The 27,422-nt window shown below is 50.6% G+C and overlaps 1 protein-coding gene and 1 long non-coding RNA gene across 3 annotated transcripts in view; one reads left to right on the forward strand and one right to left on the reverse strand.

Annotated features, from left to right (window-relative positions):
* Window positions 1-3,127: 3,127 nt before the first annotated feature.
* On the reverse strand, window positions 3,128-5,398 carry LOC120870017. Its single transcript, XR_005722704.1, has 2 exons — window positions 4,757-5,398; window positions 3,128-3,406 (listed from the first exon to the last, which is right to left on the reverse strand). It is a non-coding gene; the product is annotated as an uncharacterized LOC120870017 (long non-coding RNA).
* Window positions 5,399-5,641: 243 nt separating this feature from the next.
* TRAM2 (translocation associated membrane protein 2) overlaps window positions 5,642-27,422 on the forward strand; it is a 68,284-nt gene continuing 46,503 nt past the window's right edge. Inside the window, exon 1 of one of the 2 annotated variants that reach the window (XM_040249458.1) lies at window positions 5,642-5,864. In XM_040249458.1, coding sequence (XP_040105392.1) covers window positions 5,745-5,864 — 120 coding nt within the window. In that variant the 5' untranslated portion in view covers window positions 5,642-5,744. Of the gene's footprint in view, window positions 5,865-6,433; window positions 6,581-27,422 lie in introns of those variants that run through there. The other variant, XM_040249459.1, reaches the window with a different exon arrangement.

The following is a 27,422-nucleotide window of genomic DNA, read 5'->3' on the forward strand; positions in this document are numbered from 1 at the left end:
AGAAAGCCGGACTCATTTTGGGCAAGAGTGCCATGAGTCCCATGGTCTAGAAAGAGGGGCTATTCCAGTTTAGTTAGGAATTGGTGTTCAGAATTATCAGTCCCCACTTCCCTGGTGACTCAGATGGTAAAGAATCTTTCTGCAATGGAGATCTGGGTTCAATCTGTGGGTCAGGAAGAACCCCTGGAGAAGGGAATGGCAACCCACTCCAGTATTCTTGCCTAGAGAATCCCATGGACAAAGGAGCCTGTGGGCTATAGTCCATGGGGTTGCAAAGAGTCAGACATGACGGGGTAACTAATGCTTTACTATGGGACTGGTGGAGAGAGAGAGATGGCCCCTACCTGATCAGTGCCATGCTCTAGGAAGCCTGAAAGGCTCCAGTCTGGGCAGGCAGAGGGGACCCGGTGCTGACCTCTGGTCTGAGTCCTGTTTCATCAACCTGCTAATTATGTGGCCCTTGGTTCATGTGTCTCAGAACAGCTATAAGAAGGGGCTGGTAATCATCATCTTGATCCCTTACGGGGCAACTGTAAGCACAATATAAATGTGAGAGGTTATCATCTCCTCCACCTCCAGGCCTAACTATATATTCACCCATCTTAGGTTGTTGTCCTAGGCTCAGAAGAGTTTTCCTTCTTGCTTTTGTTTTTGGAGCGGCCCTCATGCCTCTTCCTTGGTTTCATCCATGATCTCCCATATTTCTAGTATTTTATATTTCCTTCTCTTTCTCCTGAATGTTTCTTCTCTGTCTCCAAACAATCTCAGATCTTAAAAAATAAAGACCCTTCCTTGGATCCTCCATATCTCCCAAGAACACCATCCATTTTCCTCTTTTTTCACCAAACTTCTTAAAAGAATAGACTACTTTCTCATCTCCTTTTCTTATCTCCTACCCAATGTTAACTATGTCCACTCCAATATCCATTTAAGAGTGGGCTTCAAAACCCTCCTATACTGTTGGTGTAGCCAAGACATGGAAGCAACCTAAACGTACATCAACAGATGAATAGATAAAGAAGATGTGATTCAGATACACAATAAATTGTGTGGATTGAATGTTGTTGTTTAGTTGTTAAATTGTATCCAACTCTTTGTGACCCCATGGACTGCAGCACACCAGGCTTCCTTGTTCTTCACTATCTCCTAGAATTTGCTCAAATTCATGTCCATTGAGTCAGGGATGCTATCTAACCATCTCATCCTCTGCTCTTCTTTTCTCCTTTTGCAGACTTCCATCTTTCCCAGAATCAGGGTCTTTTCCAATGAGTCAACTCTTCACACCAGGTGGTCAAAGTATTCAGCTTCAGCATCAGTCCTTCCAATGAGTATTTAGGGTTGATTTCCTTTAGGATTGACTAGTTTTATCTCCTTGCAGTCCAAGGGACATATACACAAGGGAATATTAACCAGCCATTAAAAAAGAATGGAAGGATTTCCTTGGTGGTCCAGTGGCTAAGACTGCGCTTCCATGGCAGCAGCATGCACAAGAATCTGAAATATGTATATAACTGAATCACTTTGCTGTATGCTTGAAACATTGTAAATCAGCTCTACTTCAATTAATTTTTTTTTTTTAAGTAGGCTCTTGAAGACTGTAATGCCTACATCTAGGGGCTTCATCCTCTTCTCATCTTGCCTGCTTTAACCTGTCCTGCTGAAATGCTTATGTTCCAGCTTCCTCCACCCCACCCTTTCCTTTTCCTTCTCTTCTCTTCTTAGGGTTGAGAGTCCTTCAGATTCTTCTGAGTTTGGGCTTTTTCCTCACTCAACACACTCTCCTGGAACACTTGGTTAACCTCATTGATTCAACAGTCCCCTTGCAGATGAAGCACTGCTGCTGCTGCTGCTGCTGCTGCTGCTGCTGCTGCTGCTAAGTCACTTCAGTGTCTGACACAGTGTCTGACTCTGTGCGATCCCATAGATGGCAGCCCACCAGGCTCCCCCATCCCTGGGATTCTCCAGGCAAGAACACTGAAGTGGGTTGCCATTTCCTTCTCCAATGCATGAAAGTGAAAAGTAAAAGTGAAGTCACTCAGTCGTGTCCGACTCTTAGTGACGCCACTTTCCAAGCAAGTGTACTGGAGTGGGGTGCCATCGCCTTCTCCGAGATGAAGCACAAATACCTTTAATTCTGGCTTTCCCTCCCTTAATCCAATCCAATGGTTTCCAACTGACCTGTCAAAGCATCTAGGACTCCTCAGGCTCAGCTTGTGCAAAGGGGAGGCTCACTTTTCCTCTCTTATAACTGTTCTTTCTCTGTTGTTCCATATACATTTTTTTAATGGTCCCACTATCATTTAGGTCATTGCCTGGAAAATTCCAGGACTGAGGAGCCTGGTGGGCTACTGTCCATGGGGTCGCAGAGTCTGACTCAACTGAGCAACTGAGCATGAGCACCAGAGCCTAAAGTTTTCACTCCTCCAACTTCTATACATCATATATTAAAGCAAACACCAAATCCAATGAATTAACCCTTGCAATGTCCCTGAAATCATCCACTGCCCTTTCACTCTTATCACTATTGAGAAGGGTTCCTTTTTTTTTTCTCTTGACTAGGCTGTTATAATAGTTTTTCAATTGCTCTTCCAGATACCACTCTTTTTAAATAAAAATGATCTTTGTATTCCTGATGGTTCTCTCTTTAAAGAGAGATTCAGTTATGCTAAAAAAATTTCCCACTGTTTGCAGAGTAAAGTCACAATTCTCTCTCTCTTTTTTTTAATTTTCAGTTTTACTAAGGTATAATTGACAAATAAAATTGTAAGATATTCACAGTGTTTTGATAAATGTATACCTTGAAAGGTACAATTCTTTATCATGGCATTTGAAATGCATTACAATCCAGCTCCATCTTAAGTCTCCAAAATTTATCTCACATTGCTCTTCTGCATTCTCTATTAGTAAAATAGAGAATGCACCTACTAAAGGTCCAGCCTGAACGTCCTCTTCCCAATACCCCAACCAGAATTAAGTTGCCTTTTCTTTGTCCTCATCGGGTATATATTTCAAACTGCTCTTAGAGCCACCATCATCACACTGAATTGTAATGATGCCTCTGTTTCTTCTAATAGATTGTAAGCTGCAGCGTACCTCTTGCTGTATAACAAATGACAACCAGATTCAATGACTTAAAACAGCAGATGTTTATTATTTCACAGTTGCTGTGTGTCAGAAATTTGGGAGTGGCTGGTTTTGGCTAGGGGTGTATCATGAAGTTGCAGTCAAGAGGTCAGCCAGGGCTGCAGTCATCTGAAGGCTTGATCAGAGCTGGAAGATTTGCTTCCAACAGGGCTCATGCAGAAGCTTGGAAAGTTAGCCCTGGTTGTTGGCTGAAGGTCCTGGTTCCTGTCCATAGGGACTTCTCCATAAAGCTGCTTGAGTATCCTCAGAACATGGCAGCCCACTTTCCCCCCCAGAGCAAGTGATCCAGGACAAGAGAAAAAGAAGAAAACCAAAATGCCTTTATGAGCATCACTTATTCTGTTTGTTAAAAGCGAGCCACCAAATCTAGCCCACACACAAGGGGGAGAGGTGAATTAATCACCATCTCTTTTTGGGAGAGATACGGAAGAACTAGAGGACATATTTTAAAACCACCACCAAGGGCTGTCCTATCTTTCTGTCTTCAGTAACTAGCCCAGTTTCTGGCACTTGGTAGGTGCTCAGTAGATATTTCTAGTGGAATAATGTGTGAAGGGGGGAGATATTGGAGTCATTATAATATAGGTAATTAGTGTGGTCCAGGTGAAGAATGGTGGAGGTGAGAGCTGACGGGAGAGATTCTGAGGTAAGAATTCATGGGACTCCATGACTGGTTACATGAGAAGGGTTGGGAAGAGATTCATTTGGGGTTGAAGGTGGTCTTGAAACTAGGACTTAAAGATGGTTGTGACAGTTGAAGTAGGCATCTAAGACTTCCTTGTTGGGGTTTCAAAGGTAATGACATACAAATCATACAGCTAAACTTAAGCCTCAAGTCTAGTTGTTCAGTGATATTTGGAAACGTTTGGAGTTGGCACTCATCAATTTGAGCCAGAAGTCATCCCCTATATATCACGTTTCTCATTTATAAATGTGGAGGTTATAGTACCTAACTGTGTACCAGAACTTTCCAACTAAACTCTTGGGAATATTAAAAGGTTGGCAACATCTCATCTTTTGCAAGAAATCCCCACCACCGCATCCACTAGAAATGGTCATGTTTAAACACAAGGGAACTATCAGATTAAACCATATGAAATACTGGTATTCCAGTTTTGACTTATAAAGAAATCAATTCCATAGGTTTCAACCTAATAGATATATGTCTGCAGTTTGAAGATTTGAACACCTCCTCACAGATGGCAAATTGAGATGTTCCAGAGTTCTGGATCTTTCTATTCCTGAGACTGAGGTCCAACTAAAAGAAAGGTGAGTCTTGAAGTTAAATTAGGTTTCATTTCCTTAAGTCAGATAAAGGAATTAAAGAACAAAGACTAAATACTGGATTCAAGAAACTTAAGATGGAAAACTTATCTTGGAACTCCAGCTAAGTCCAGATTCAACTCCATTTCCTACACTGTGCCGTTTCTAAGAAATTGTATTTACTTAGAAGTGAAATAGCTGAGGACCTAATAAAAAAGGAACTAGGAATTAAATAGTTCTTTGCTCATTTTTGTATTTTTGTATATCTGGAAGGTGATTAGTTGACTCCTTCATTACTGGTAGGAATAAATCCAATATTTGCCAATATAAATTAATTTATGAAAAATACCTTTTGTCATTTCCAGGAGTATTTCTAAAACTTAATACTGAACAGAAACTTTCAATGTGAAAGTTCTTTCTTTTCTTCTTCAGTGTTTATTCTTCCACTTTTTCAGATTAATACCGAAGATATTTGGGTAAAAGGTGTGAAACTCATTGATAGTGGCATAAAGATCTCAAATGTCAGAGCAAACCTGCACGAATTCATCCATTCCCCTCTTTGGAAAACAAACTCCCCGAGGGCAAGGTCTTTGCCGCATATTCCCAGCATTCTGAACCGTGCCTAACGCTCTCCAGCTTTCAGCAAACACTTGGTTATCCGTCCATTCATAATCATCGGTGCAGGGCGCGGGCCATCAAGGAAACCGGCTTGCAGCTTTTCCTTCCTGCGCCCAACCTGCGCTGCTCTCAACCCCCCAGGGTCACAGCTCGCACCCCCGGAAGAATCCCGGAGGCGCGGCCCACCTCTCGGTGGCCCTGCGGCCCTTCCCTTCCCGTGGAGGAAGGAGCGGTAGCCGAGGAGAGAGGGAAACCCGGGCCCACTTCCTGTCCGGGCAGGGCAGGGCGTCCGTGAGCCCCTCGGCTGGAAACTCCAGATTCGCAGCCCAGGAGAAAGGAGTTGGGTGCGGGAGCCGGGCGTGAAGGACCCGGCCGCGGGTACCGCCCCCACCGGCCCCGGCCCCGCCCCCCGCGCGTCCCCGGCGGCGGCGAGAGGGTTAAGCGCGCGGGGGGCGGGGCCCGAGCGAGCCGGGCGCGCGGATTGAGGGCCGCGGGCGGCGAGGGGGCTGCGCCGGGGGCGGTTCCGGGCGGCGGGGGCGGGGGCGGGCGGAGGAAGGGGGCGGGCCCCAGAAGTTGTTGGGCGCTGGGCCGGCGGCGGGAGGGTGAGCGAGCGGGCGGGCGGCGGGCCGGCGGGTGGAGCGGGGCCGGGGCTCGAGAAGTTTGCACGGCGGCTCCTGAGCGCCGGGTGCGGGCCCCGCCGGCCGTGCGCGCCCGCTGCCATGGCTTTCCGCCGGCGGACGAAAAGTTACCCGCTCTTCAGCCAGGAGTTCGTCATCCACAACCATGCGGACATCGGCTTCTGCTTGGTGCTCTGCGTCCTTATCGGGCTTATGTTCGAGGTGAGCGACATCGGGGCGGGGAGCGTCCCTCTCGCGCTCCGCCCGGCGTCCCCCTACGGGTCCCCCGAGGTCTGCGCCCGGGCGCCGGGCCGCCGTGTCGGTCCCCCGCATCTCCCCGGCTTTGTGCACCGTGCGCCCCTCGGCCTCCTAGTCAGCCCAGACACCGCCGCCAGCTCCGCGTCGTGCCCGCCAGCCCTGCCGCCCCGTTGGGTACCCACTGGACCCTGCAGCTCTCTTTGCAGCCCCGACTCTCAACCCTGGCCTCGAACCGACGCGGCCCTGGCCCGCCCAGCGGAGGTTCCTTTCTGGTGTCCAGGAGCCAAGCCCGGAGACTCCCAGACCCGCAGGCATTGCACAACTACCCCTTCCTAGCCCTAGCTGCCAACTCCTCCAGGCTTTTCCAGTGGGAGGGACCCCGGCCCTTTTCCACTTCCCACCTGATTTTCGGTGTCTTTTGCATCCTCAATACTGGGCCATAGCGGGGGTGTTCGGGGTACGGCCCTAACCCCATTCCAGCAGTGCCCTTTGCGGTCCTCCTGACACCCCTCCTTTTTTTTTTTTTTTTTTGCTCTTGCCCCAAAGGCCAGTTTTCATATACCCTGTGAACATAACGTTCTGTGAACTGTTCCTTCACTCCATCTGTGGTGGACCTAGAGCTTCTCCCTGTGACAGGAGCAAGGTGAAGGCGAGGCATACCCTCTGCTTTTAGGAGAAAGGTGATTCTACCATAACTGGGGGCGGGTAGGGGACAGCTGGGGCAGGCCTCACCGACTTACCTCGAATGGGGTCGGAATCCAAGGGGGCTCATGGGAAGACTCCCTGCTCCGGACAGCCAGAAAAATGTGATAGTCCCAAGCAGGGAGAACTGGCAAACAGTGAAGGACTTGCCCTGGTCTGCCTTGTCTCAAGGTGAGTGCAGCTTCATCGGCAGCTTATCTGCATCTCAGGAACGGGCTGGGAAGCTGTAACCATCTATCAGTTGCCTTGGATATGGAAGATTCCTGGTGTGGCTAATTTCCTCTTGCGTGTCCCTCTGTGTCTGAGTTTCCTATCTCCTCTCTCAGGATGACGAGGGCCCTGCTAGGCAGGGAAGCTGCCCTCAAGGTGGGAATGTTCTTGTGGTGGCTGAGCCAAGGTTGGATGGGTGCACGTGTCCTTGGCTGGGCTTCAGGGTCTCTTGGAAGTAACTGGAGACTACTATTGGGGTCTGCAGGCCTGCTTTACTCTTCCCTCAACCCCCACAACTCTCGTGGTATATCCGCGGCAAGGGCTTTGTCAGGCCAGGGTCATCTCCTGTGCTGCCGTCTCTGCTTGGTCACTAATCTGATGAAATAAAAACAAACAAACAAACAAACCAACAGCTGCAGCCTCAGTTTCCCCATTAGTACAGATTTGTAAAAACCTGTCTTTCTCCTGGGGGTTATTGTGAGGTTTAACTGAGATCATGTGAGCAGCAAACGCAGTAACAGCTTCTACCAATATAAAAGCAAGTCATTTGCGCCTGAACCTTTATTGTTGGCCATAAAAATAGCCTATGGGATAGAGAATTTGTTTGCTCCAGCAGATGCCCTCAGTATCTCCTTGCTGTCCTTCATTCTGAGAGGCCTCCCCATGCCTTGTCACCAGTCTTGGAGGGTGTGGTTGGAGAGACACACGTGACAGCTGTAGCACTCACAGCCACATGCTCGCTCTGCAGCCTGGTGGGCCTCTGCTGTGTCTCTGGCGTTCATTAAGGGTGATGACTCTACCTACTCTGTCTTTGCTCCAAAAGAGCTGCCGAGCATTTAAACTCCGGATACCTCCTTCCCTTGCCACCTGTGGTCTGGTGAAAAGTCCTGTTGGTTAAACCTGGCCGCCTATGGGAGCTCCAGGAGTCCTTAATCCCGTACGTGAAGAGGAGGAAGGAAGGCCCAGGGTGGGAAAAAACAGAGAAAAGACTGCCCTGCTGTCCTCCCCATCTTGGGATTGGACTGGGAAATGTGGAAAGGATCGTGGCTGAAATGCCTGTGTCCGTCCCACCACCCTCTTCCAGTAGAGTCTTAGTCCAGTGGCATCCATGCCTTCAGGCGGGTTGTCTCCTGGGAAAGGTGCACTGAGGTGTGATGTGGGTCAGTGTGGGCTGGCCTGGGAGGAGGAGGGCCATGCCCCAACCTCCCTTACGAAGCATGAGTGTTCTGCTGTGCTAGGCACACAGAAGGTCCTCATTGTATCTACCAGCTGATGCTCCACGGAGATAGGTATTTGGGGAGACTCAGGTTTCTAGAACTACCTAATGAGAGTGGAAACAACTCACTGTCTTCTAGGGACCTCCAAGAAACACATGTGGGCTCCCTCACAGGGGAGACCGTCGGGGACTTCCTGCTGTCACTCGGGGCCATCTGGGCTCTCCCCTGGAGGGGTGTTGTGCCTGTATGTGTAGGTAGGGATGTGGGTCAGAGTGCAGGGGCAGGCCAGCACTTAACGCCGCCGACTGAAGAGGGAGGAGATGGAAAGGGGAGGCAGGGTGAGGGGACTGCAGGCTTTTGGGTTTCTAACTTGGGGCAGGGCTAGGATGCCTTCATTCAGAAGCTGAGTCAGGAAAACTCAATTATAATTCTTCCACAAAGAGTGAGTATCCTGGCCACTCCCTCCTCTAGGGTCCCCTGCCCAACCTTGGCCAATGAGCTGAGGCCCTCTCCCCCTACCCTGGCAGCCAGGGCTCTTGCTTCCTAATTGGTCTCCACCTCTTCTGTGCCTCGCCCCTTCCCCAACTCACTGGTCAACTCACCAGCATTCAGAAGGGCTCTCGTTCCCCAGCAGGGACCTCAGGACCTTAGTTCTGTCCCCTGGGAGATGCTGACTCCAAGTTCCTTCCCTTGGGATCGCTTCCTTTGAGAACACACATGAAAGAGTTCCCCTCCCACCTCCATCTGGCTCAGTTTTGAACCCTCTTGAAATTCCTTCTCCCATTTTTGAGGCTGGGGTAGGGGGACAGGCTCTTCCCCCCTGAGCCCAGGTTTTCTTTCCATCCTGCGGGCTGTTTGGAATAGAGCTGTTCTGTGCAGTCTCGGCACTCGGCTAAAAAATGTCAGGAATGTGGAGCTTTATTTTCCCCCTCCTTCCCTTCCAGCTCTCTCTTTCTTGACTCTGCTGGGGAGAGATGGTGCAAGGGGGGGTTTCTACTCCACACTTTGGGTCCTTCAGGCCTGTCTTAGGTGGAGTCCGGCCCCAGCGGCCTTCAGGGTGTGGGCAGCCAGTGGGGTGTGTGTCCGATTTGAAAGCCGCATTCCCTCCCCTTTCCCTTCCCTTTCCAGTGTCCTGTTCCTTTGGTGCCACGTTTCAGACCAAACCAGGCAGGGGAAGAGAGAGGAAAAGGCGCTCATTAGCGATCTGAGAATGAGAACAAGGAGGGGGGCACATCCAGCGGAGACGAGGCCACTCGTATATTACCTCTAAAGTCATTTTGAGACAGAAACTTTTGTTTGTTGCCCAAGCTCATTTACAGGCGCTGCCGGTCTGCAGCATGGAAACGGTTCTGAAATTCTGGGCCCATCGTTTGGAGGTTGGGCTTCTGTTTTGGTCCATGAAGACTTTAAGAATTTTGGACTCAGCACTTTGAGGGCAGTGGCTGGCTTTTGCTTTCAGATTGTTTTGGAGACAGATGTAGTAGGACCACCTTGCCCCCAGGAACCACCTTCTTCCTGGTTGCCACGGTCAGCTTGTCAGGGTGATGTGTTTGCAGTGGGAGCCGGTTGTGTTACAACCTGGCAGGACACGGGTCCCGTGGCACCAGTCCACATCCTGCCAGGCATCCCCGTAGGCACCGCAACCCGAAGTGAGGCTGCCGGTCCTGCCTCTTAGCATTCATGAGTGCCCTAAGACAGTTCTGCCTCCCTTCTGTTAAGACGAAGAGCTGTGTATACGGCACAGATGTTCATCCGTGGGCATGTGTCGCCTCTTTGACTAACTCCTAATGTGCTTTTAAAGACGTTCCTCTGCCAGCTTGTATAGTTCCTGACTTACGCGTCTTCCTCTCCTGCCTCTGACGTGGCCCATCAGTGGTGTTCTAAAGAAATGAGTCAGGGGAAGCCGAGAAGGGCTGTCTCTGGGGTGCCCTTGTTCTGTGATTGGATTTCTACCCACATTTCAGTGATCTGAACAACAGACCAGAGATTTGGAGCTAGTGTTCCTCCTGGTCTACCTAAAGCGTCAAACCCTCTCCTGTGGGATGTAAGGGTACCTCAGTGATCCCTGTTTATTCCCTTGGCAAAAATGTGATGGCCAGAAAGGAGGTGTTGATCAGTGAGTGTGTTTTTAACTCTCACCACAGGATAATGTGTAAATGTCTCGCACTGGGCCTGGCGTGCAGGCACTCAGTTGATGGTCTCAGCAACTACGCTGGTGGTCTCTGTTACTGGCGTTCCAGTTGGGTGTGTGAGCACACCTTCCGCCATCACACTGGCCCCGATTTCCATTTAGATATGACCTGTTTTTCCGTGATACCTTTCCCCCTGAGTTCTCTAGTGCCAGCCGTCTGCCCCAAAGGGGACAATCACAGTACCCTAGGTGCCTCTTTCCCCGGAGGACATCAGTTGTCCCTCTTCCATCCGTCTTATTGAAAGGTGGGCTGGGGGTGCTAGAGGGTCTCAGATATGTGGCTGTCAGCTGCCCTGCCAGCTCCGTCCTTGCCACTTCCCCCTCGCCTGCTCTGTGTCTTCACCCTCAGCTGCTGCTTCTCCGGAGCACTGTCCAGCCCAGTCACAACAGAGTGCCTTAGTCCTGCCTGTTTGCAGAGTCCTATGTGTTGCTATGGAGAAAACTTCAGTCTGGCAGGCATGAGCTCCTTTTTTGATCTGCTTCATCGTGGGCAGGGGCCCCAGAAATCACTCTATGGCAGATGTATCCCCTGTTCCCACCCTGATAAATGCCTAAGCTGAAGGGTTGATAAGAGGGGATTAGAGTTCCCAAACTACAGAAGTGCTTTCTAATCAACTAGAGTGCTTTTAGCAGGCCGTGGTGGGAAACTTCACTGATATGATCTCGTAACCTTTTTATCCAGCTCTGTGTATCTGGTGTCCATTGGTACCTCATGGTTAAAGAAAAGGGAGTTAAAGAAAAAAAAGCTGGGGGTAGAAAACAGTAAAGGCTACCACCAAGGCTCCTGACACAGCCCTTCTCATTTCACGAGCACACCTTTATCTCGTATACAGCCTTGACTTGCTGCCTCGTCTCAGGTGTCCCGGGTGGAAAGAAACCCAGCCTAGCTTACTCACAGCTGGTTAACATTGGGGGTTGACTGTGAGGTTTAAAGAGCTTTGCAAGTGGGTCTCCTGGACCGCGCAGGTTCGCATAGCTTTCCTGCACGAAGGAACGGAGCCTGGTCATCATGAGTGGGGGCCTGGGAGGCCCCTGGAGAGAATTTGGGGACTGCAGGGTTAGGTGAGGTGCTTCTCTGTGGCTCTCCACCCGAGCCACGTTGCCTCTCGACGGCTTCCCTCATCTGTCTCGAGGGGTTGGCAGCAGTCTCCATCTGTGAAATGTTTTACTGGCCTCACCCTGTAATCTGGATGGTTTATGGGGGTTGTCATACCCATCCAGAGCCTGGCTTCTAGAGCAGAGACTTGGCCAAGGACCATCCTCCCTGAGTCGGAGCCAAGACAAGAAGTCAGCCCCGTCTGGCTCACACTTAGAGCTCAGCTCTGATGCTTACACGAATGGGGCGTCTACGGAATGTAGCCAAGGGCTGCTTTATTTTTCTTTGTCTGAGTGGAATCTGTTTATTACCTGGAAGTAATGTCTGGGGGTCATTGTTCCATGTGGAGACTTTTCTTCTTGGAACAGTCATTGCAATTTGCATATCCCTGATAGAGACTCCAGAGAGTAACCCGAATATGTGTGTCATATGTGACCAAGGGTGAGTGGGCAGAAGCTTTACCTCCTGTTAAAGTCACTGCCTGCTCTTGGCCCACATCTGCGTGAGAATCATTGACTCTGGCTTTGACATCTTCATTGGCATTTTCATCAAGTTAATATCGTGGTCACTGCTCAAGGGCACAGCTTTTCTTCATGTTTTACAAGCCCAGAGGCTAAAGGAAAACCTAGACATCATCTACTACCTTTATAGAAGAGGAAAACAAGACCTCAGAGGTTGAGTGATTCGCCCAGGACGATCGAGTGAATTTCTGGCAAACTCAGGGCTTGAACCCACGTCATCTGACTCAGGTCCAGGGTGTTTTTACACATCTGCTCATTGGCTTTCCAGACGCTGCTTTTGAATGCAACTGTGTGTGCAGAAGCCTCGAGACTGATAGATCTTTTTTTAGTGCGCTGCATGCATTTATTTGGCACCTCATTGCTGACTGAGTGCCTGCTGTATGCCTGTGTGGAGTTCTCGGGATGAATGTGAACACGGTGACCTCCTCTCCAAGGAGGTTATGATGTGGTAGCTTGAAGCTGATAGTCTGTTTTGCAGATAGAAGTAAGGTCTTGAATTTGATGAAAGCGGCAGGTGCAACTTACAGAGTTACAGATGATTGGGCCTCACCTTCAAGCCACTGCCATTGGTGAAAGAGGGGATTTATTGAATAGAGCCCCAACACCCTGAGCAGAGGACAGGTGTGGCAGTGACTCCTAGGCATTGTGTATGACACAGCTTCATGGATGAGTGAACTGACCGAAGGCGGGGTGTGTGTGTGCGTGCATGCAGGTGTGATTTCTTGGACGCGGAGGCCTTCATTGGTTGGAGCTTTGGTTGAGGTTTGAAGAACTCCTCCATATGGTTTCTTAAGATTTTCAACATCAAACCCCAGCATGATTTGAGTTGGTAGGGGTGAGAAGGACGTCATCCCCAGAGCCTCGGTTGTCCTACCTCTGAAGAGGGTTTCTTTTCCTTTTCTGGCTGCACTGGGCTTTGGTCACTGCCGTCAGACTGTGTCTTGCAGCGAGCGGGGCTGCTCTCTCGTGGTGATGCGCAGGCTTCTCCTTGCAGTGGGTTCTCTTATTGCAGAGCACGGGCTCTAGAGTGAGTGGAGCTTTAGTAGTTGTGACTCTTGGGCTCTAGGGCCTTGGCTCAGTAACTGTGGTTCTTGATGGGCAAGGAGTAACTGTTGATATGGATTTTGTGACTGCTGTTTGAAAGAGGCTGACGGGGGACCTGGGAAGAGCAAGAAGAGGCCACTGTCCTGGGCAGAATGGCCAGCGTCTGTCCTGCCCGCCCAGCGTTCATCACACGGGTGCTCAGGGTGGTCCCGGGCCCTGGGCTGGAGTGTGTGTGCATATTCAGTGACATGCCACACACACACACACACACACACACACACACACAGACACACCCACCCACCCACACCCACCCACACACCCACCCACCCACCCACCTGTGGCCTCTCTATTTCAGATCAGTGGGGTGAACCTAGAGTCTGAAGCCACCCTAACCCCACACCCACAGCAGCGTTCTTAAGGCGTTGCCCGCCAGCTGGTAGGATCCCACTCCATCTACAAGGCCTCTTCACCTCCTCTGACCAGGGGCATGCTTTTTGCCTTGAAATTATAAGAGCAAGTTAATTAAAGGGGTAGAGAGATGTTGTAAAAGAGAGGCATCAGCACTTGGTGACATCTTTCTGAAGCCTAGTTTCGAGGAGGGATTATCTGTTACGGTTAGCATTTGAGCTGCCACAGTTGTGGACTCAGCCAACACAGGCCTCACATGTGCCGTCCAGTAGGCAGCCACACGCCACACCGGGCTGTTTCAGTGTAAACTCATCAAGATGATACAAAAGGTTCAGTTGCTCAGCCACACTCGCCACATTTCGAGAAAGTTCTGTTGGACATGCTGATCTTCGTGTAGCTTTCTGAGAATTTGTTTTTTGTGGTTTTTGTGTAGTAATGTGAAATGGGGGGGGGGGGTCTTTAAGGTGTGGTTCTGTTAAGGACTGTCAGAGGCATGAATTATGGGGCTGAGGTCATGGGCCTGGAGCCACATGGCCTGAGTCTGAATTCTGGTTTTCCCTGTCCTAGCAGTGTCATCTCTGTAGATTATTTCATCGCTCCATGCCTCAGTTTCCTCATCTGGAAAATGGGGGTAACACTATATCTGATAGTCGTGGGGAGGATTAGAAACATCAGCACAAAAGGTGAAATGTTGATATAGCTACAGCGCTTAGATGATGGCTTGGTGCAGGGCATTAGCTGAGTGCGTGTGCCCTATTCTTCATGTTGCTCTCGGGAGGTGTTGGAGAGATGTCTTGGCTCATGGGGCTCCCCTTTGCGGCTCCCTCGGTATTCGGAACGCAGCTGGGAACAGGGTGTGCGGGGAGGTCAGCCCTGTGCCCTGTCCTGTGACCTCCACACCGGGCAGTCACTCAGGTCCTTGCGCAGCCGCCTGCACTCATTTCACGTACAGTTATAGGAAGTGTGGGTATGTGATCCAAGGTTACAGAAGAAAGAACAAATTCAGATGGAGCAGTGGCTGGGCAGATAGACAACCGTGGGCAGGTAGGTGGTGGCCGCCAGCCTGAGACTTTCTCCTGGAGGTAATGGGGGCCTTTGAAGAGCTTTGGGAAGGCAGTGACCTGAGACTCTGTCCTCTGCTTTGTTGATCCCTGGGGGGTGGGGTTGGAGGCGAGGAGTCTGATCAGAAGGCTGTGGCAGGGACTCCCCAGGAGAACTCCCCCTACCTCCTAATACAATTTCAGTCTCCACCCCAACCGGGAAGTACGCCCCGGGCCCCCACTTTCCTTAGGACCCCCACATCTGAACTTTCTGGTGTCCACTCAGAGACTCTCCCCGTCCACCCAGTGTGGCAGACACTCTCTGTGACCAGGCAGTTGTGTGGGGCCCGCTGTGACCTGGCTGCCCCGGTGCAGAGTTGCCCTTGAACACTAGTGTTGCTCTGAGCCACTGTCTGGCGCTGCCTTTGTGTGACCTTATCACTGAAGTGTCCTTCAGACTTACTCAGACAGTATGTTTTGCGTCTAACGCGATTTCTAATTTTTTAAGAAGTCAGGCCTCAGCCAGATGGAACATCTTCACCCCCCTCCCTTTTTTTCTCGCTACATAAGCCATGAAGGGGCTTATGTTCAAGTACAGCAGCCTGACCCAGGGAAGCAGGGTTTGTTCTAGTGTCAGAGGAGGCAGAGGGCGAGGGAGCCCTTTGGGGAGGTTTCCCGGGGGTGGGGGATGGGGTTGACTGGGGAGGGGAGGAGAGACGCTCGGCCTGTGCACAGCTTCGTTTTGTTCACGAAGTTGCTTCGCTCACTGTACATAAGGAGCTGTCTGCGCTCCGTCCATCAGGCGGTAGGTGCTGATGGGTGTCAGTCATCATCTTTGACATGTGTCTTCCATCTCTGTGCTGGTGCCAGGCCCCTGGAGACAAAACGAGGGGGTCGGCCCCTTGTCTGACCTCTTGCAGTGGAACCGTGGGGGTCTTCTTCCCAAGGCCCATTGGTGATCACCCGTCATCTTAACTAAACAGCCCTGGCCCCCAGTGCCTGTAGTTTACGTGGTCTACAGCAGAGCGATGTAAAAATAAAGCAGGTGCATCTGTTGGAACTGGCCCACGTCTTGTCTGTTAGTCCCGCTGGCTTGACCTTCTGAGCTGCCCCGCTTCCCTGCTCACCCTTACTGCCCCTCGACCTTTGCTCACACCCTGGGCGTCTCCCACCTGAGTGGCGACAGTGAGTCCCAGCTTGGTCCTCGGCCTCCTGTCTGGCCTCCGCTGTGGTCCCTTCTCCACGGATTTCCTCTGGCTCAGAGCTGGGTCTGGGTCTCTCTCCCTTCCAGGCCTCTGGTGGTGCCCACCTAAAGTCTGGGGAGCCCAGCGTGGCGTTCCAGGCCCCCTGGAGTCTGACCATCCTGTCCTGCAAGCTCAGCCTGCTCATGCCCTGACCCCTCATCACAAACCACCCTAGTGCTTCCTGAACATTCCTCTTTCCTGCCTCCTGCTTTCTGTATGCACCCCTTCCCCGCCCCCTCTCTCCCGTTTTGTTGACTGACTCTAGCTTCTCCCTAGATGTCACCTCCCGTGTCATACCAGCACCACCTGCTCTGAACACTCTCCCAGCCTCTAACGGTTCACGCCTCCTCACTGCCAGCCTTGGCCTTTCTCATCTGTTCATTCAACCCAACTCAGACCAGGCGTGTGCTCTCTGCCAAGTGGGTCACAGATGGAAAGGTGAAGGTCTTGCTGTCACAAGGGCCCAGAGTCCTCTGGGAGAGGGCAGTATCCTTGGTGCTCTTGTGTGCAAAGGTACAGAGTGAGTCACTGTAAACAGGAGATGTGTGTGCTGGGCCTCAAGGCCTGAGGGCCGCTGGCCTGGCAGATGGGCCTGGGAGAAGGTGTTCCAGGCAGAGAGAGGATGTGTGGAAAGGACAGAGAGGTTAGGGAGTGGGAAGTGGCTCTGGGTTGCCAAAGTCGGGGAGGTGGCTCAGGAAGGAAGTTATGGAAGATGAGTCTGCACTGGTCTCAGGGCCGTGGACGCCCAGCGTTTGGATTTGCTCCTCAGCTTAGGGAACAGAGAGCCATTGCTTGAGTCCATTTTAATAATACTAAAAAACATTTGTATATGCAAAGGCAAAATCCGGAAAAATCATAGCAAACTGTCAACATCGATTATGTCTCTCCCAGGTAGCTCATGGAAGACTTTAGTTTTCAGTGTTATCTTTCCCTTAATTTTTTTTTTTCTAACAGTAGGTGTATGTAGCTTTTAAATTCATCTAACTCCTCCCAGTTCTGTTTTGGAAAAAAAGAAATGAGATAAGAATTCAATCTGAATCACTAGATATCAAGTGTAGGAAGTAGTGCTAGATATCAGCTTATAACTAAATGCTGAATACATTTGTGAATACAGTGGTTTTAGCCACTGTGTAAGCCTGGAGTTGAGAAAGCTTTTAGATTCCGGCAAGGGAAGCTTCGTCAGAGAAGAGTGGGACTTGGCTGGAGCCTCAGAGGATGCTGACGTTCAGGTAGCACTCTACAGCTTGTGGGGTCAAAGGACAAAGTGTGCTGAGCGCTGACCTTGTGCCAAGCACTGCTGTGAGCACCTTCCTTGGGTCCCGTTATCCCGCCCTCCCAGCCACCCTTAGGGTGGGTACCGTGGTGGGTACCGTGGTTGCTCCCGTAGTACAGATGAGGGAACTGAGGTCTGCAAAGACCAGGGAGCCTAACCAGGCTTCCGTTGGTCAAGAGGCCAGAGCCAGGATTGACAGCCCACCTGTCTGACTTCAGAGCCCGAATTCTGACTCCATTTTAAAGAAGAAAATTGAGGCCAAGAGAATTCACATAATTTGCCTGAGGTCACACAGCTAGTAAATTGGGGAGCCAGGTATGCACTCAGGATATTCTAAATAATCCATCTACTCACACTGATATTTCCTGATTCGAGTTCCAGGCTGTTGGAATCCCCAGCGTGGTGACAGGAGGCTGGAAGTTTCTGGGTCAGAGGGATACATGAAACTCTTCCGAGACTCAGGAGATGAGGGTTCGATCCCTGAGTCGGGGAAGATCCCTTGGAGGAGGAAGTGGCAACCCACTCCAGTATTCTTGCCTGGGAAATCCCATGGACAGAGGGAGCCTGGCAGGCTACAGTCCATGGGCTTGCAGAGTTGGACACAGCAGAGCCCCTGAGCACGCACACAGAGGTCTGCTCTGTAGACCGCTGCCCTCCCATCCTGTTACAAGGAGCTGGGAGTGAAGCAGCTGTGTGGACAGCTCCCGCTTCTGTGACCCGTGGAGTGCCAGCTCTCAGGTCTGGGGTTGAAAGTGTGTGGGGAAGAGTCTGGTTTCTTGGATGGATGTGGGGCTTTGTCTCTGACCCCTTCCACATTTATTGACTCTTCCTGCTTTAGGATACCTGGAAAGACCTACTGAGTGTCCTGTTTGCCACCTCTGTGACATTTTGTTTCAGTAAATCATGGTTCACTGTTAATTGTTACCTTATTAAACCCACCCCATACTTGTTAAACTCAAATTATTCAATGCACACAATGCCACATTTCATACAATGGGTATTAAAAGTATCTGAGTGTCACCACCTGTTATTTTTCTGTGATACGTGTTTTTTTGTTTTTTTTTTTTTTAATTGTGGTAAAATATACCTACTTCCCTGGTGGCTCAGACGGTAAAGCCTCTGTCTACAATGCGGGAGCCCCGAGTTCGAGCCCTGGGTTGGGAAGATACCCTGCAGAAGGAAATGGCAATCCATTCCAGTACAATTGCCTGGAAAATCCCATGGACAGAGGAGCCTGGCAGGTTGCAGTCTATGGGCTCGCAAAGAGTTGGACACGACTGAGCGACTTCACTTCACTTCATACATAACATGGGCTTCCCTGGTGGCTCAGAGGTTAAAGCGTCTGCCTGCAATGCAGGAGACCTGGGTTTGATCCCTGGGTCGGGAAGATCCCCTGGAGAAGGAAATGGCAACCCACTCCAGTACTCTTGCCTGGAGAATCCCATGGATGGAGGAGCCTGGTGGGCTACAGTCTAGACACGACTGAGCAACTTCACTTTCACTATACATAACATACTAGTTAGTATCTTACCATTTACAACTTTTAATTTTTTAAATTGAATGGAAGGTTCTTTAAATTCCATAGTCCTTTACAATTTTCAGAAGTTTCACACACATGACTTCATATAATCCCATGGCCCTTTTAGCCCCCTACCCTGATATTACCATTTAAGTGTACAGTTCCATAGCATTAAGGACATTCCCATTGTTGTACAGCTATCACCAGAACTCTTTAAAATTTGTCACTGTTGTTTAGTTGCTAAGTTGTGTCCGACTCTTGAGACCCCACCAGGCTCCTCTGTCCATGGGATCTCCCAGGCAAGAATACTGGAGTAGAGTGCCATTTTCTCCTCCAGGGGATCTTCCCGATCTGGGATCTCCCTGACCTGGGTCAAACCTAGGTCTCCTGCATTGGCAGACAGATTCTTTACTGTTGAGTCACCAGGGAAGCTCAAATGTTTATTGAGCCCCTGCTGATTGAAGGTGCCAGGCACCTGGAGATGATTGAGACTCATGTGGAGGACGGATAGGAAAACCAGTGGTTCCAGTTCATTGTGGCCAGAGTTGTGAGGGGCTCTGTCTGAACTCGATCGCTGGGGGGCTTCTGCACCTGGGGAGGGGCCACGTTACCACCTTGTGCTGCAGGGCTCCCTCCTGGCTTCCTGTTGGCTCCGTGCTGGTTTTCTCACTGCATCACTTCCTGGAGTGGTGGTGCCGCCTCTGCTCCTGGGAGCCCCAGGGAGGATTCAGGGATGGGCCTGTGTCAGAACCAAGTGCTCGAGCCACGCTTGGGTGGCGGCAGGCGCGGGTGGGAGAAGGGAGCTGCCACCCAAGCCAGCGCTCCACCGAAGCCCCTATCAACAGTTTGCCCAAATATAGTCTCCTTGTCCTTCCGCCCAGCACGCTGAAGCTAAATAGACGGTCTTTCAGCTGTGATTAGTCCCAAGTGCCTTCGCTCCACTTTACTGCTAAAAAAAAAAAGACCATGGTGACGTGGCCAAAGTCCCAGACGAGGGGCACGTGTAAAACCAAACAGATCGGAGAGGCCTGGCTCCAGGGCGCAGTTGGTTCTGTGCATTTCCATGGAGACCTCCGGGAAGTAAAAGGCAGTCGTGGTGTTCTTGTGCGGGTTTATTAGGATGGTTCACTCCCAGGCTCTCCTTCTCCTGGAAAACAGACTGCTGGTGTGAGGCTCGGCTGCCCTTGCCATCCGGGTGGGCACCCCGTTTCCCAACATCATGTTGCCAGGTCGTGCCGGGCTTGTACATACCCCAGAGCATGTACAGCTTGGGAGTGCAGGCGTTGCTTTCACACTGTCTGGTTCTTTACCGGCTCCTCCACTTCACTAATTTAAGATCCTCAACTGTGCCCCACATAAGCTCAGTAAAATGGGAATGAAAATAATTGTGCTTATCTCATTGAGTTTTTTTGTGAGCTAATCATAGAGCTTGATATCAAGGACTCCATCGATGTTCATTATTCATGAATACTGATTAATTCTGTGACCATCACAAGCCGTCATTAGGCAGCTGCTTTTCTGTTGTCTCTCATTTTCATATATATTTATATATCATCCTGATGTATCCACACCACACCAGACACACCATTTGCTGCCTGGGCCACCAAGACTGCTAAGAAATGTGGAAGTGGGGTATGTTTGCTGAGGTTTTCTCCTTGAGCCCATGGTTCACTGGGCTCCCTCAAGTGATCAAGCCTCAGAATTACCTCTCACCTCTTCCCCTTCTCAAAGATCCTATGACTTCAGACCACTGTCTCCTTCTCCCCCTAGGAAGAAAACTCTGTGGTCCAATGAAGTGGAGATCTGCTTCCTGAACTATGTTATACTATGGTGTGGCCTGTCATGAGCTTCTCAGGTGGTAATCTGCCTGCCAGTGCAGGAGACCTGAGTTTCATCCCTGGGTCGGGAAGGTGCCCTGGAGGAGGACATAGCAACCCATTCCAGTATTCTTGCCTAGAGAAGAACCCCATTGACAGCTGTCCGTAGGGTCCCAGAGAGTCAGACACAACTTAGCGGCTGAGCTCCCATGCACAGCCCATCATAGCGTTTTTAAAGATAATATGGTATTTGCATTTTACCAGTTGCTTTTATTGAGTGACTTTCTTCGCTGTTTGAATGCCACTCTTATAAACAGATTTCTTCGAGCCCTCCCGCTTAGCACAGTTGATTTAAGGTTTACTCTGTTTGCCCAGTGTGCGCGCGAGCTGAGTTATGTCCGACTCTTTGTGACCTCAGGGACTGTAACCTGCCAGGCTCCCCTGTCCATGCATACCATAGTGGGTTGCCATTTCTTACTCCAGGGGACCTTCCTGACCCAGGGATCAAACTCGCGTCTCCTGCATTGGCAGGCAGATCCTTTACCAGTGAGACACCTGGATACTGTGGTTTTTCATGATTGTAATAGAAATGCACAGACCAAATTCTGACCTTTCCCCCCCCAGGAAATGGTATATCCAAGTATTTTGAGATGTTAGCATTTTTGAAAGTTGAGGATGTTTCTGAATGCCTGCCAGTAAGGGATTGGTTAGATCAGTTGAAAATGGTGACATAAATCGATATGAACTGTCACAGAAGGCTGTCCATAGCCTATGGGTGTGTGTTTCCTTTTAAATCAGGTTATAGAATGTAATGTCAGTGTGGTCCTCTCTAAAAACTTGGATTTGTGTTATTTTTATGAAAAGACAGCGGTAAGGATAATTATCAAGATATAGTCGATGGTGGTGTTTTCTATGTGTGGCACAACTGTAATTTAATTTTTTCCATGCTTCTATATATCATACATATATTGTTTTCAACGAAATATAGTTTTGCTAAGCAGAAAAGGCACATTAAGGCTGTTACCATTTTGGAGATGGAAAGATGGAAAGTTTGGATTGGTGCAGAGCCTGTTGCTTGGGGACAGGAAAGATGAATGGAGAGAGGAGAATGGGGAAAGCAGCTGGAGGTGGGGTGGGAATTCGGGTGTGTTGGGTGGGGGAGCTGGAGAGGGAGCTCCAGATGCTGTAGATATAAGCTCACGCCCTGGATCTTAGAGACGTCATTCCCACCTGATGTAAATAAGAGTTTGCTTTTCTGAAGCCTTTTTTATTTTAAAGAAAATATTTGGCTACTCCAGATCTTTAGTTGTAGCGTGTGGGATCTAGTTCCCCTATCAGGGATTGAAGCTGAGTCCCCAGCATTGGGAGTGTAGAGTCTTAGCCACCAGATCACCAGGGAAATCTTTCTGAAGCCTTTTGAAGAGAGGTTCAGAGGGTGAAACCGGGGGTGTTTCAAGCCATTCAGAGAAGCGACTACAGACACATCAGGAAAAACGCAAGTCAGGGTGGACCAGAAGTGGAAATGAAACTTCTCAGTTTCAGTTATTAACCAAGCAAGTCACATGAACATGAATGAAAGGGCCTGTGGTGAAAATTTAAGCTTTTAGAAACAGCAATTGAAAATTTCAAGTTAAATCCTAACACAGCAGGTCATTGTGGCCCAGTGTGGGGCTGTGGAAACCAGCCACCTTGTCCATTTTGGGGTGAGACCCACCCCACCTTGGTTTCCTGAGCACCTCTTTACCCTTCCAGGGCTGTAGCGGGTGAACAGGTGGTAGGGGCAGGGCTGGATGGTACTCTCTGGGGGAGGGGTTCAGTGAAGGTATGGGTCTTGACTGCTTGAAGAATCTTTGGATCCACAGCGCCTTGCTCAATGCTAATAGCCTGGGGCTGCTGACTCCACTTCCCTGCCCAGGTGTGTGCCCACCTGCTGTTTGTGATGGTGGCTTTTGTGCATGCTCCGTCGCTTAATCGTGTCCGACTCTTTGTGACCTCGTGGACTGTAGCCCACCAAGCTCCTCTGTCCATGAGATTTCCAGGCAAAAATACTGTGGCCCTTTGCTCCTCCGGGGGATTTTCCCAACCCAGGGCTCGAACCTGAGTCTCCTGTATTGGCAGATGGATTCTTTACCACTGAGCCATCGCATCAACACATTATTTGTTAAACCTGATTGTGTAGAGGGAAGAGTGGGAGAAGGAACAGCCTTGGGGCTTTCTGTGGTTTCCTATCGAAAAGATACACAGAAAATGATAAATGGCAAAGCAACGGTAACAAATTGGAAGAAAAATGGCTGATGATGACTTACTGAGAGTGTGATGTGCCCAGCCTTGCGCTGGATTGGCCCTTCTGATTGCACTGACCCTGTCAGCAGCTCTCTTCATTACGTCCTGTTGTCTCTCCATACACAGAGCACTCTAAGCAGCTCCATCAGAGTTGCTGAAGGCAGGACTGGGATTTAACACCATCTTTCTGAGTTCAGAATCCAGGCTCTTCACTGCCGTGCTCCCCTGCATTTCAGGAAGGCCCGTAGGCAGCATGGGCTTCGGGGTGAGGCAAGGAAGCAGTGTGGGCACGGACGGCAGGAGGGGGAGTCTGGGGAAGGGGCGGCCAGAGCTGGCCCTCGAAGGGAAATCGAGGCAGAGACACAAATGGAAGGCAGAACGGAGGGCTGATCTTCCAGGCAAGAGAAGTCGTGCAGAGAACTGAAGGGAGCCGTTAATAGATAAAATGCTGCAGAAGTTTCTAGGCTGCGTAGGCTGGGGAAATGATAGGCTAAACAGGTTTCTTTGTTGCAGGACTTACCAGAGCCTTTAACGGAGCATAATGAGTCTTGTATACCTGCATCCCAAACATATTTGTTGCCCTTGGAGAGTATTTCATGCAGTGATATTCTAGAATATTCTTTAGGGTATCCAGGGCTATTGTACTGAGTTTAGGGAGTTGTGGTAATCAAGGGCGGAGAGGGAAGGAGATTCAGGAATGTCAGATGGAAGGGTTAGACGTTTTCCTATAAGCAGTGGGGAGCTTGGAAGAGCATGGCTGTTTTAGCTAGGATGGCCAGAGAAGAGAAAGGAAGACAGTCCTGAGGCAGAGACTCCAGTTAGAACCCTCTTCTGTAGGCTGGTGAGAGATGAGGGTGTGAGCGGAAATAGTGGGTTTAATTACATAATAAAGCCAACAGGTTACTGTAAGGGCCATGGGAGCCCTTGACTGCAGCCTAGGACATGGGCAGATATGGGCCTGTCTCTTGGGTACCAGCTTTTGAAATAAAGATGTGTAGTGTGAGTTTTGGCATGCTGAATGGGGTCAGTGGTATGCTGTTTAGGCAAAGATGCAGGAACGTCCCCCAGGAGAAAGATCTGAGTAGGAAAAGTAGATTTGAGTGTCACTGGCTTCGAGGCAGCCACTGGGGCAGGATTTCTAAAGGACCAACAAGGGCCGAGCCTTGAACCCTGAACCTGGGGGTGAGTCTCTGTCCTGGAAGCGTCAGTGTGTGGAGGAATCCGAGGGAGCAAAGGGACTGCAGGGAAAAACCCTTTGGAAGAGGTGACTCCCCAGGCCTTGTGGGCGGTGGCTCGTAGCCTGAGGCTCCACAGCCGCTTTGTGGCTGAGCTTCTAAGAACAGTCAGCTGCGTCCTCCGGGTGCTGTTTCCCTTGTATTCTGCAGGGCTGTCTGCCTCTTCTGCTTAGTGATAAATATCACGTCAGGGTTAGATATTTACAGGTGCTTCACGGAGGGCTGCTTCCCTGGGTCGGGAAGATCTCCTGGAGGAGGGCACTGCAACCTACTCCAGTATTCTTGCCCGGAGAATCCCATGGCCAGAGGAGCCTGGCGGGCTACAGTCTGTGGGTTCACAAAGGATCGGACACGGCTGAGCGTGTGCGCACACAGGAGGGCTGCAGGCGGCTTCCTGTCAGGTGTGTCCCCCAGGACTTTGGACTTGGGTCACTTCTTGTCCCCCGAACCCTCTGCCAGGTGGCGGAAGGATGTGAGGGTCTTGTGGGCCCACCCAGCGGTCCATCTCCCCTGAATCCTTGCCTTCTGGACTTCACCTGGGGGAGCCTGAAGTCTCCGTATTTGAGGCTGGGGCCCGGCGTGGCCCGGGGCCTGCTTGTCAGCACGTGGCTTGGGTTTCCGTGTTAACGTTCCCAAATCGGGATCACAGAGGATCGAGTGTCGTGCTGGCTGGTCGTGCCGAGCCTTCTGGAGCAGCCAGCTGCAGAACTTTCAAAGGGCCGCATGTAACTTGCGCAGGAGATGTGGAAGGGGTGGGGGCACCGAGATGGGGACAAAGAAGCCAGTTTGTGAAAGGAAAAAAATAAATGAGCATAACAGCCCTGGGCCATTGGGTGGGGTGCGGCAGGACACTGGGGCACTATGCAACTCCTTTCCTCTTCCCTTCGGATTTTTCCCCTTCCAGAGCCGCCTTTAGTCAGAGCCTTAGTGACCCCTGCAGACCCCCTCTGGGTAAATACAGCCCTTGCCTCCCACCCCTCCACTCATTATGCATTCCTTTAATCCGGCCCATCTCCAGGTTGCCAGCTGGCAGAGACTCAGCGGATTCCAAACCCCAGCTGGTGCCGGAGTGTTTACACGGGGAAGCTTGGCAGACAGCTTGCCCCCAGGCTGCTCAGCTGGAGGAAAAGGTGGAAGGACGTCCCAGAGCTGAGGCCCGGTTTGTCTGCAGGCTCTCTCTTCCCCACCACCTCCCAGGCCTGCTCTGTCCCTGAAAAGGAAAAGGGAAAAAATCCCCCCATGTCTGAGGAGGTGCTGGGCTGAGGTCTCCCTGGCTTACCCCTTCCACCCACTTGGAGCCTAAACAGGCCAAGAGCCTTTCACTTGCCTGCTGGAGCAGATGAGATTATTATTTCAAAGCTGTTATTTGTCAGTATAAAGTCAGTCTCCAGAGTGGATGTGACTTTCCAAAATCAGTGCTGGAAGCTCTGTGATCAAATATTCCTGAAGCCAAGCTTGGGGTTCCCTCCTGCAGCCTGAGGGCAGTAGTGTCCTCGGAAAAGGCCCCTGAACACGCAGGTCGCTGGTCTGAAGCGGGGGCTTGTGTTGACGACAGTGTGTGAGAAGCTAGTCCCAAGGCATCTTGCCCAGGGGAAGTGGTTTCTGCTGGTTGTCAGCATCGCTGGTCATCGGAACTCGGAGCAGCCGTCTGTCCGCCTTCCCGCTAGTTTCCTGGTAAATGCTCCCAGCATACACGGATGGGAGAGGATTCGAATGATGTGATATGCCCTGTTGCCAGCAGTTGTATAGATGAGGTTAATTATTGTTACGTGGTATTAGTAGTAAGCCTTTTATTTGAAGAGCATAACAGTTTCAGTCCAGGTCCCAGTGGAAACAGATGAGGTGATTGAAGGTGCTGTTAACACAGGTGGAGACAGACAGGATGAGGGGAAATGGACAAGACCTGGTAAACCCCCCCAGGGCTTTCGATCATGGAAGGTGGCCCCAAATCTGAAGAGACGGAGGATGGAGTGGGTGCAGAGGTTGTGCTGTGAGGGAGAGAGGGAGGAAGAGGGAGAGCTGGTGGCCGTGGGAGCTGTGGCTGAAGGAGGGGGCTGGACCTTTGGTATGTGATCGAGTCACTGCCACGTCACCCGGGGGGAGGGCACCAGGAAGTGGCACCTCCTGGTGTCCTCTCACCTCCTGTGGATTCAGATGAAGCCAGGGCTCCAAGAAGCCCATTGATGCACTCGGTGAAGGTCGTCACGCCCTCTGCTCTGGGTCCCAGGGCAGGATGGAGACTCAGCCAGACCACTAGCACTTGCACATTCTCTTCTATCTACTGTTTGAATCCTGCCTCCTTTATGCCCACGGGGAGTTGGAAAGGGGGGCAGAGGGACACTGGTACTCCTGAAATACTGTAAACTCTGACAACAGCCTTTTGGGGCAGATGTTTCCTGATTGCAATAATTCAAATCCTAAACACGTTTACTGTAAGCTACTGACTACCCTGATTGATCTCTGGGGAGACCAGGATCGCCCTGGCTCCTGAACCAGTTCAGATAATGCTCAGGTACTACTTCAGCCTGTTTCCTTCTCTGCCAATGCTCTGCACCCTCGGCCTTCTGGGACCAAGAAGAGGTTCCAGTGGAACGTACATGGGATTCTTATCATGTGTCCAGTTAACCACTCGCCTTGGAATATCGGTATCCAACAGGAAATTACTTCCTCGATGGTTTCACGTGGAGAAGCTCAGACTCACTAGACCGTTAAAGAACTGATAAAATTTAATTGGCAAACTGAAATGCAGGATGGTCTGTCAAGTTTTGTGTCTGGAAGTAGAGTTCGGATTTTTATGTGACAGCGTTGCCTCCCTAATTGAGGGAAGCAATTATTTTTTCATCTGTGCTTGGCTCTTTGGGGAAGCAAGATGTTGAAATGCCCATGATGTGGGAATGGACAACATTCTATGGATGAATTCAGTAGGTAAAAAGTTGACTTGGGAGCCAGGTTGCTTTTAGAATGAATGAATGAATGAATGCTTGAATGAATGAATGCGAACTTTAAGGGGTCTGAGGGCCAGATTTCCCTTCCTTTTCCTGTTTTAGACTAGCTTCTTTGAAACACATGGTATTCAGCTGATCTGAATTGACCCACACAGTAGGTGCCCCCAAAGTTGCCCAACATAGTAGATGCCCCCAAAGCCGCCCCACACCGTACATCCACCTCCCTGCCCCACCCCACCAAAGCTGCCCTGGTGCACTGAGCTGGCTGGCTCCATCTGGGTCCTCCCGCACTGTCTCAGCACAGTTGTGTCTCTTCTCACCCTCGCCCCTCCCCTCTACTTATCCACAATCTGTACATCTTTCTGGCTGAGCTCACCCCCTCCCAGGAGTCTTCCCCAAGGAGATCCATAGGCTGTAAGCCCAGAGCACTTGCTGATATTTACGGAGTCGCTCCTTTGTGCCAAGGACCCTCAGGGTGCAAAGATGAATAAAGCCAGTCTCTGCCCCAGATAGAAGGACCCCCACTTGTCCTGTCTCGTCATGTCCTGATTCATGGCATCTTTTCTTGTTGTCTCACAAATAACTTCGCGTGCGACAGAACCTCCGTCGTTAGTTTTCAGGCTCATTGTTCAGGAATGCACGTGGCTAAGAGTCCACACGTCACAGTCTGATAGATCTGGGGTTCCAGTCCCATTTCTGGGGCTTATTAGTTGTGTGCCTCTGGGCAACCCTCCTAAGCTCTTTGAGCCTCACTTGTTCTGTATAATAGGGCTTGTG

The sequence above is a fragment of the Oryx dammah genome, unplaced genomic scaffold (assembly GCF_014754425.2).
Source record: "Oryx dammah isolate SB20612 unplaced genomic scaffold, SCBI_Odam_1.1 HiC_scaffold_11, whole genome shotgun sequence".
Lineage (NCBI taxonomy): Eukaryota > Metazoa > Chordata > Mammalia > Artiodactyla > Bovidae > Oryx > Oryx dammah.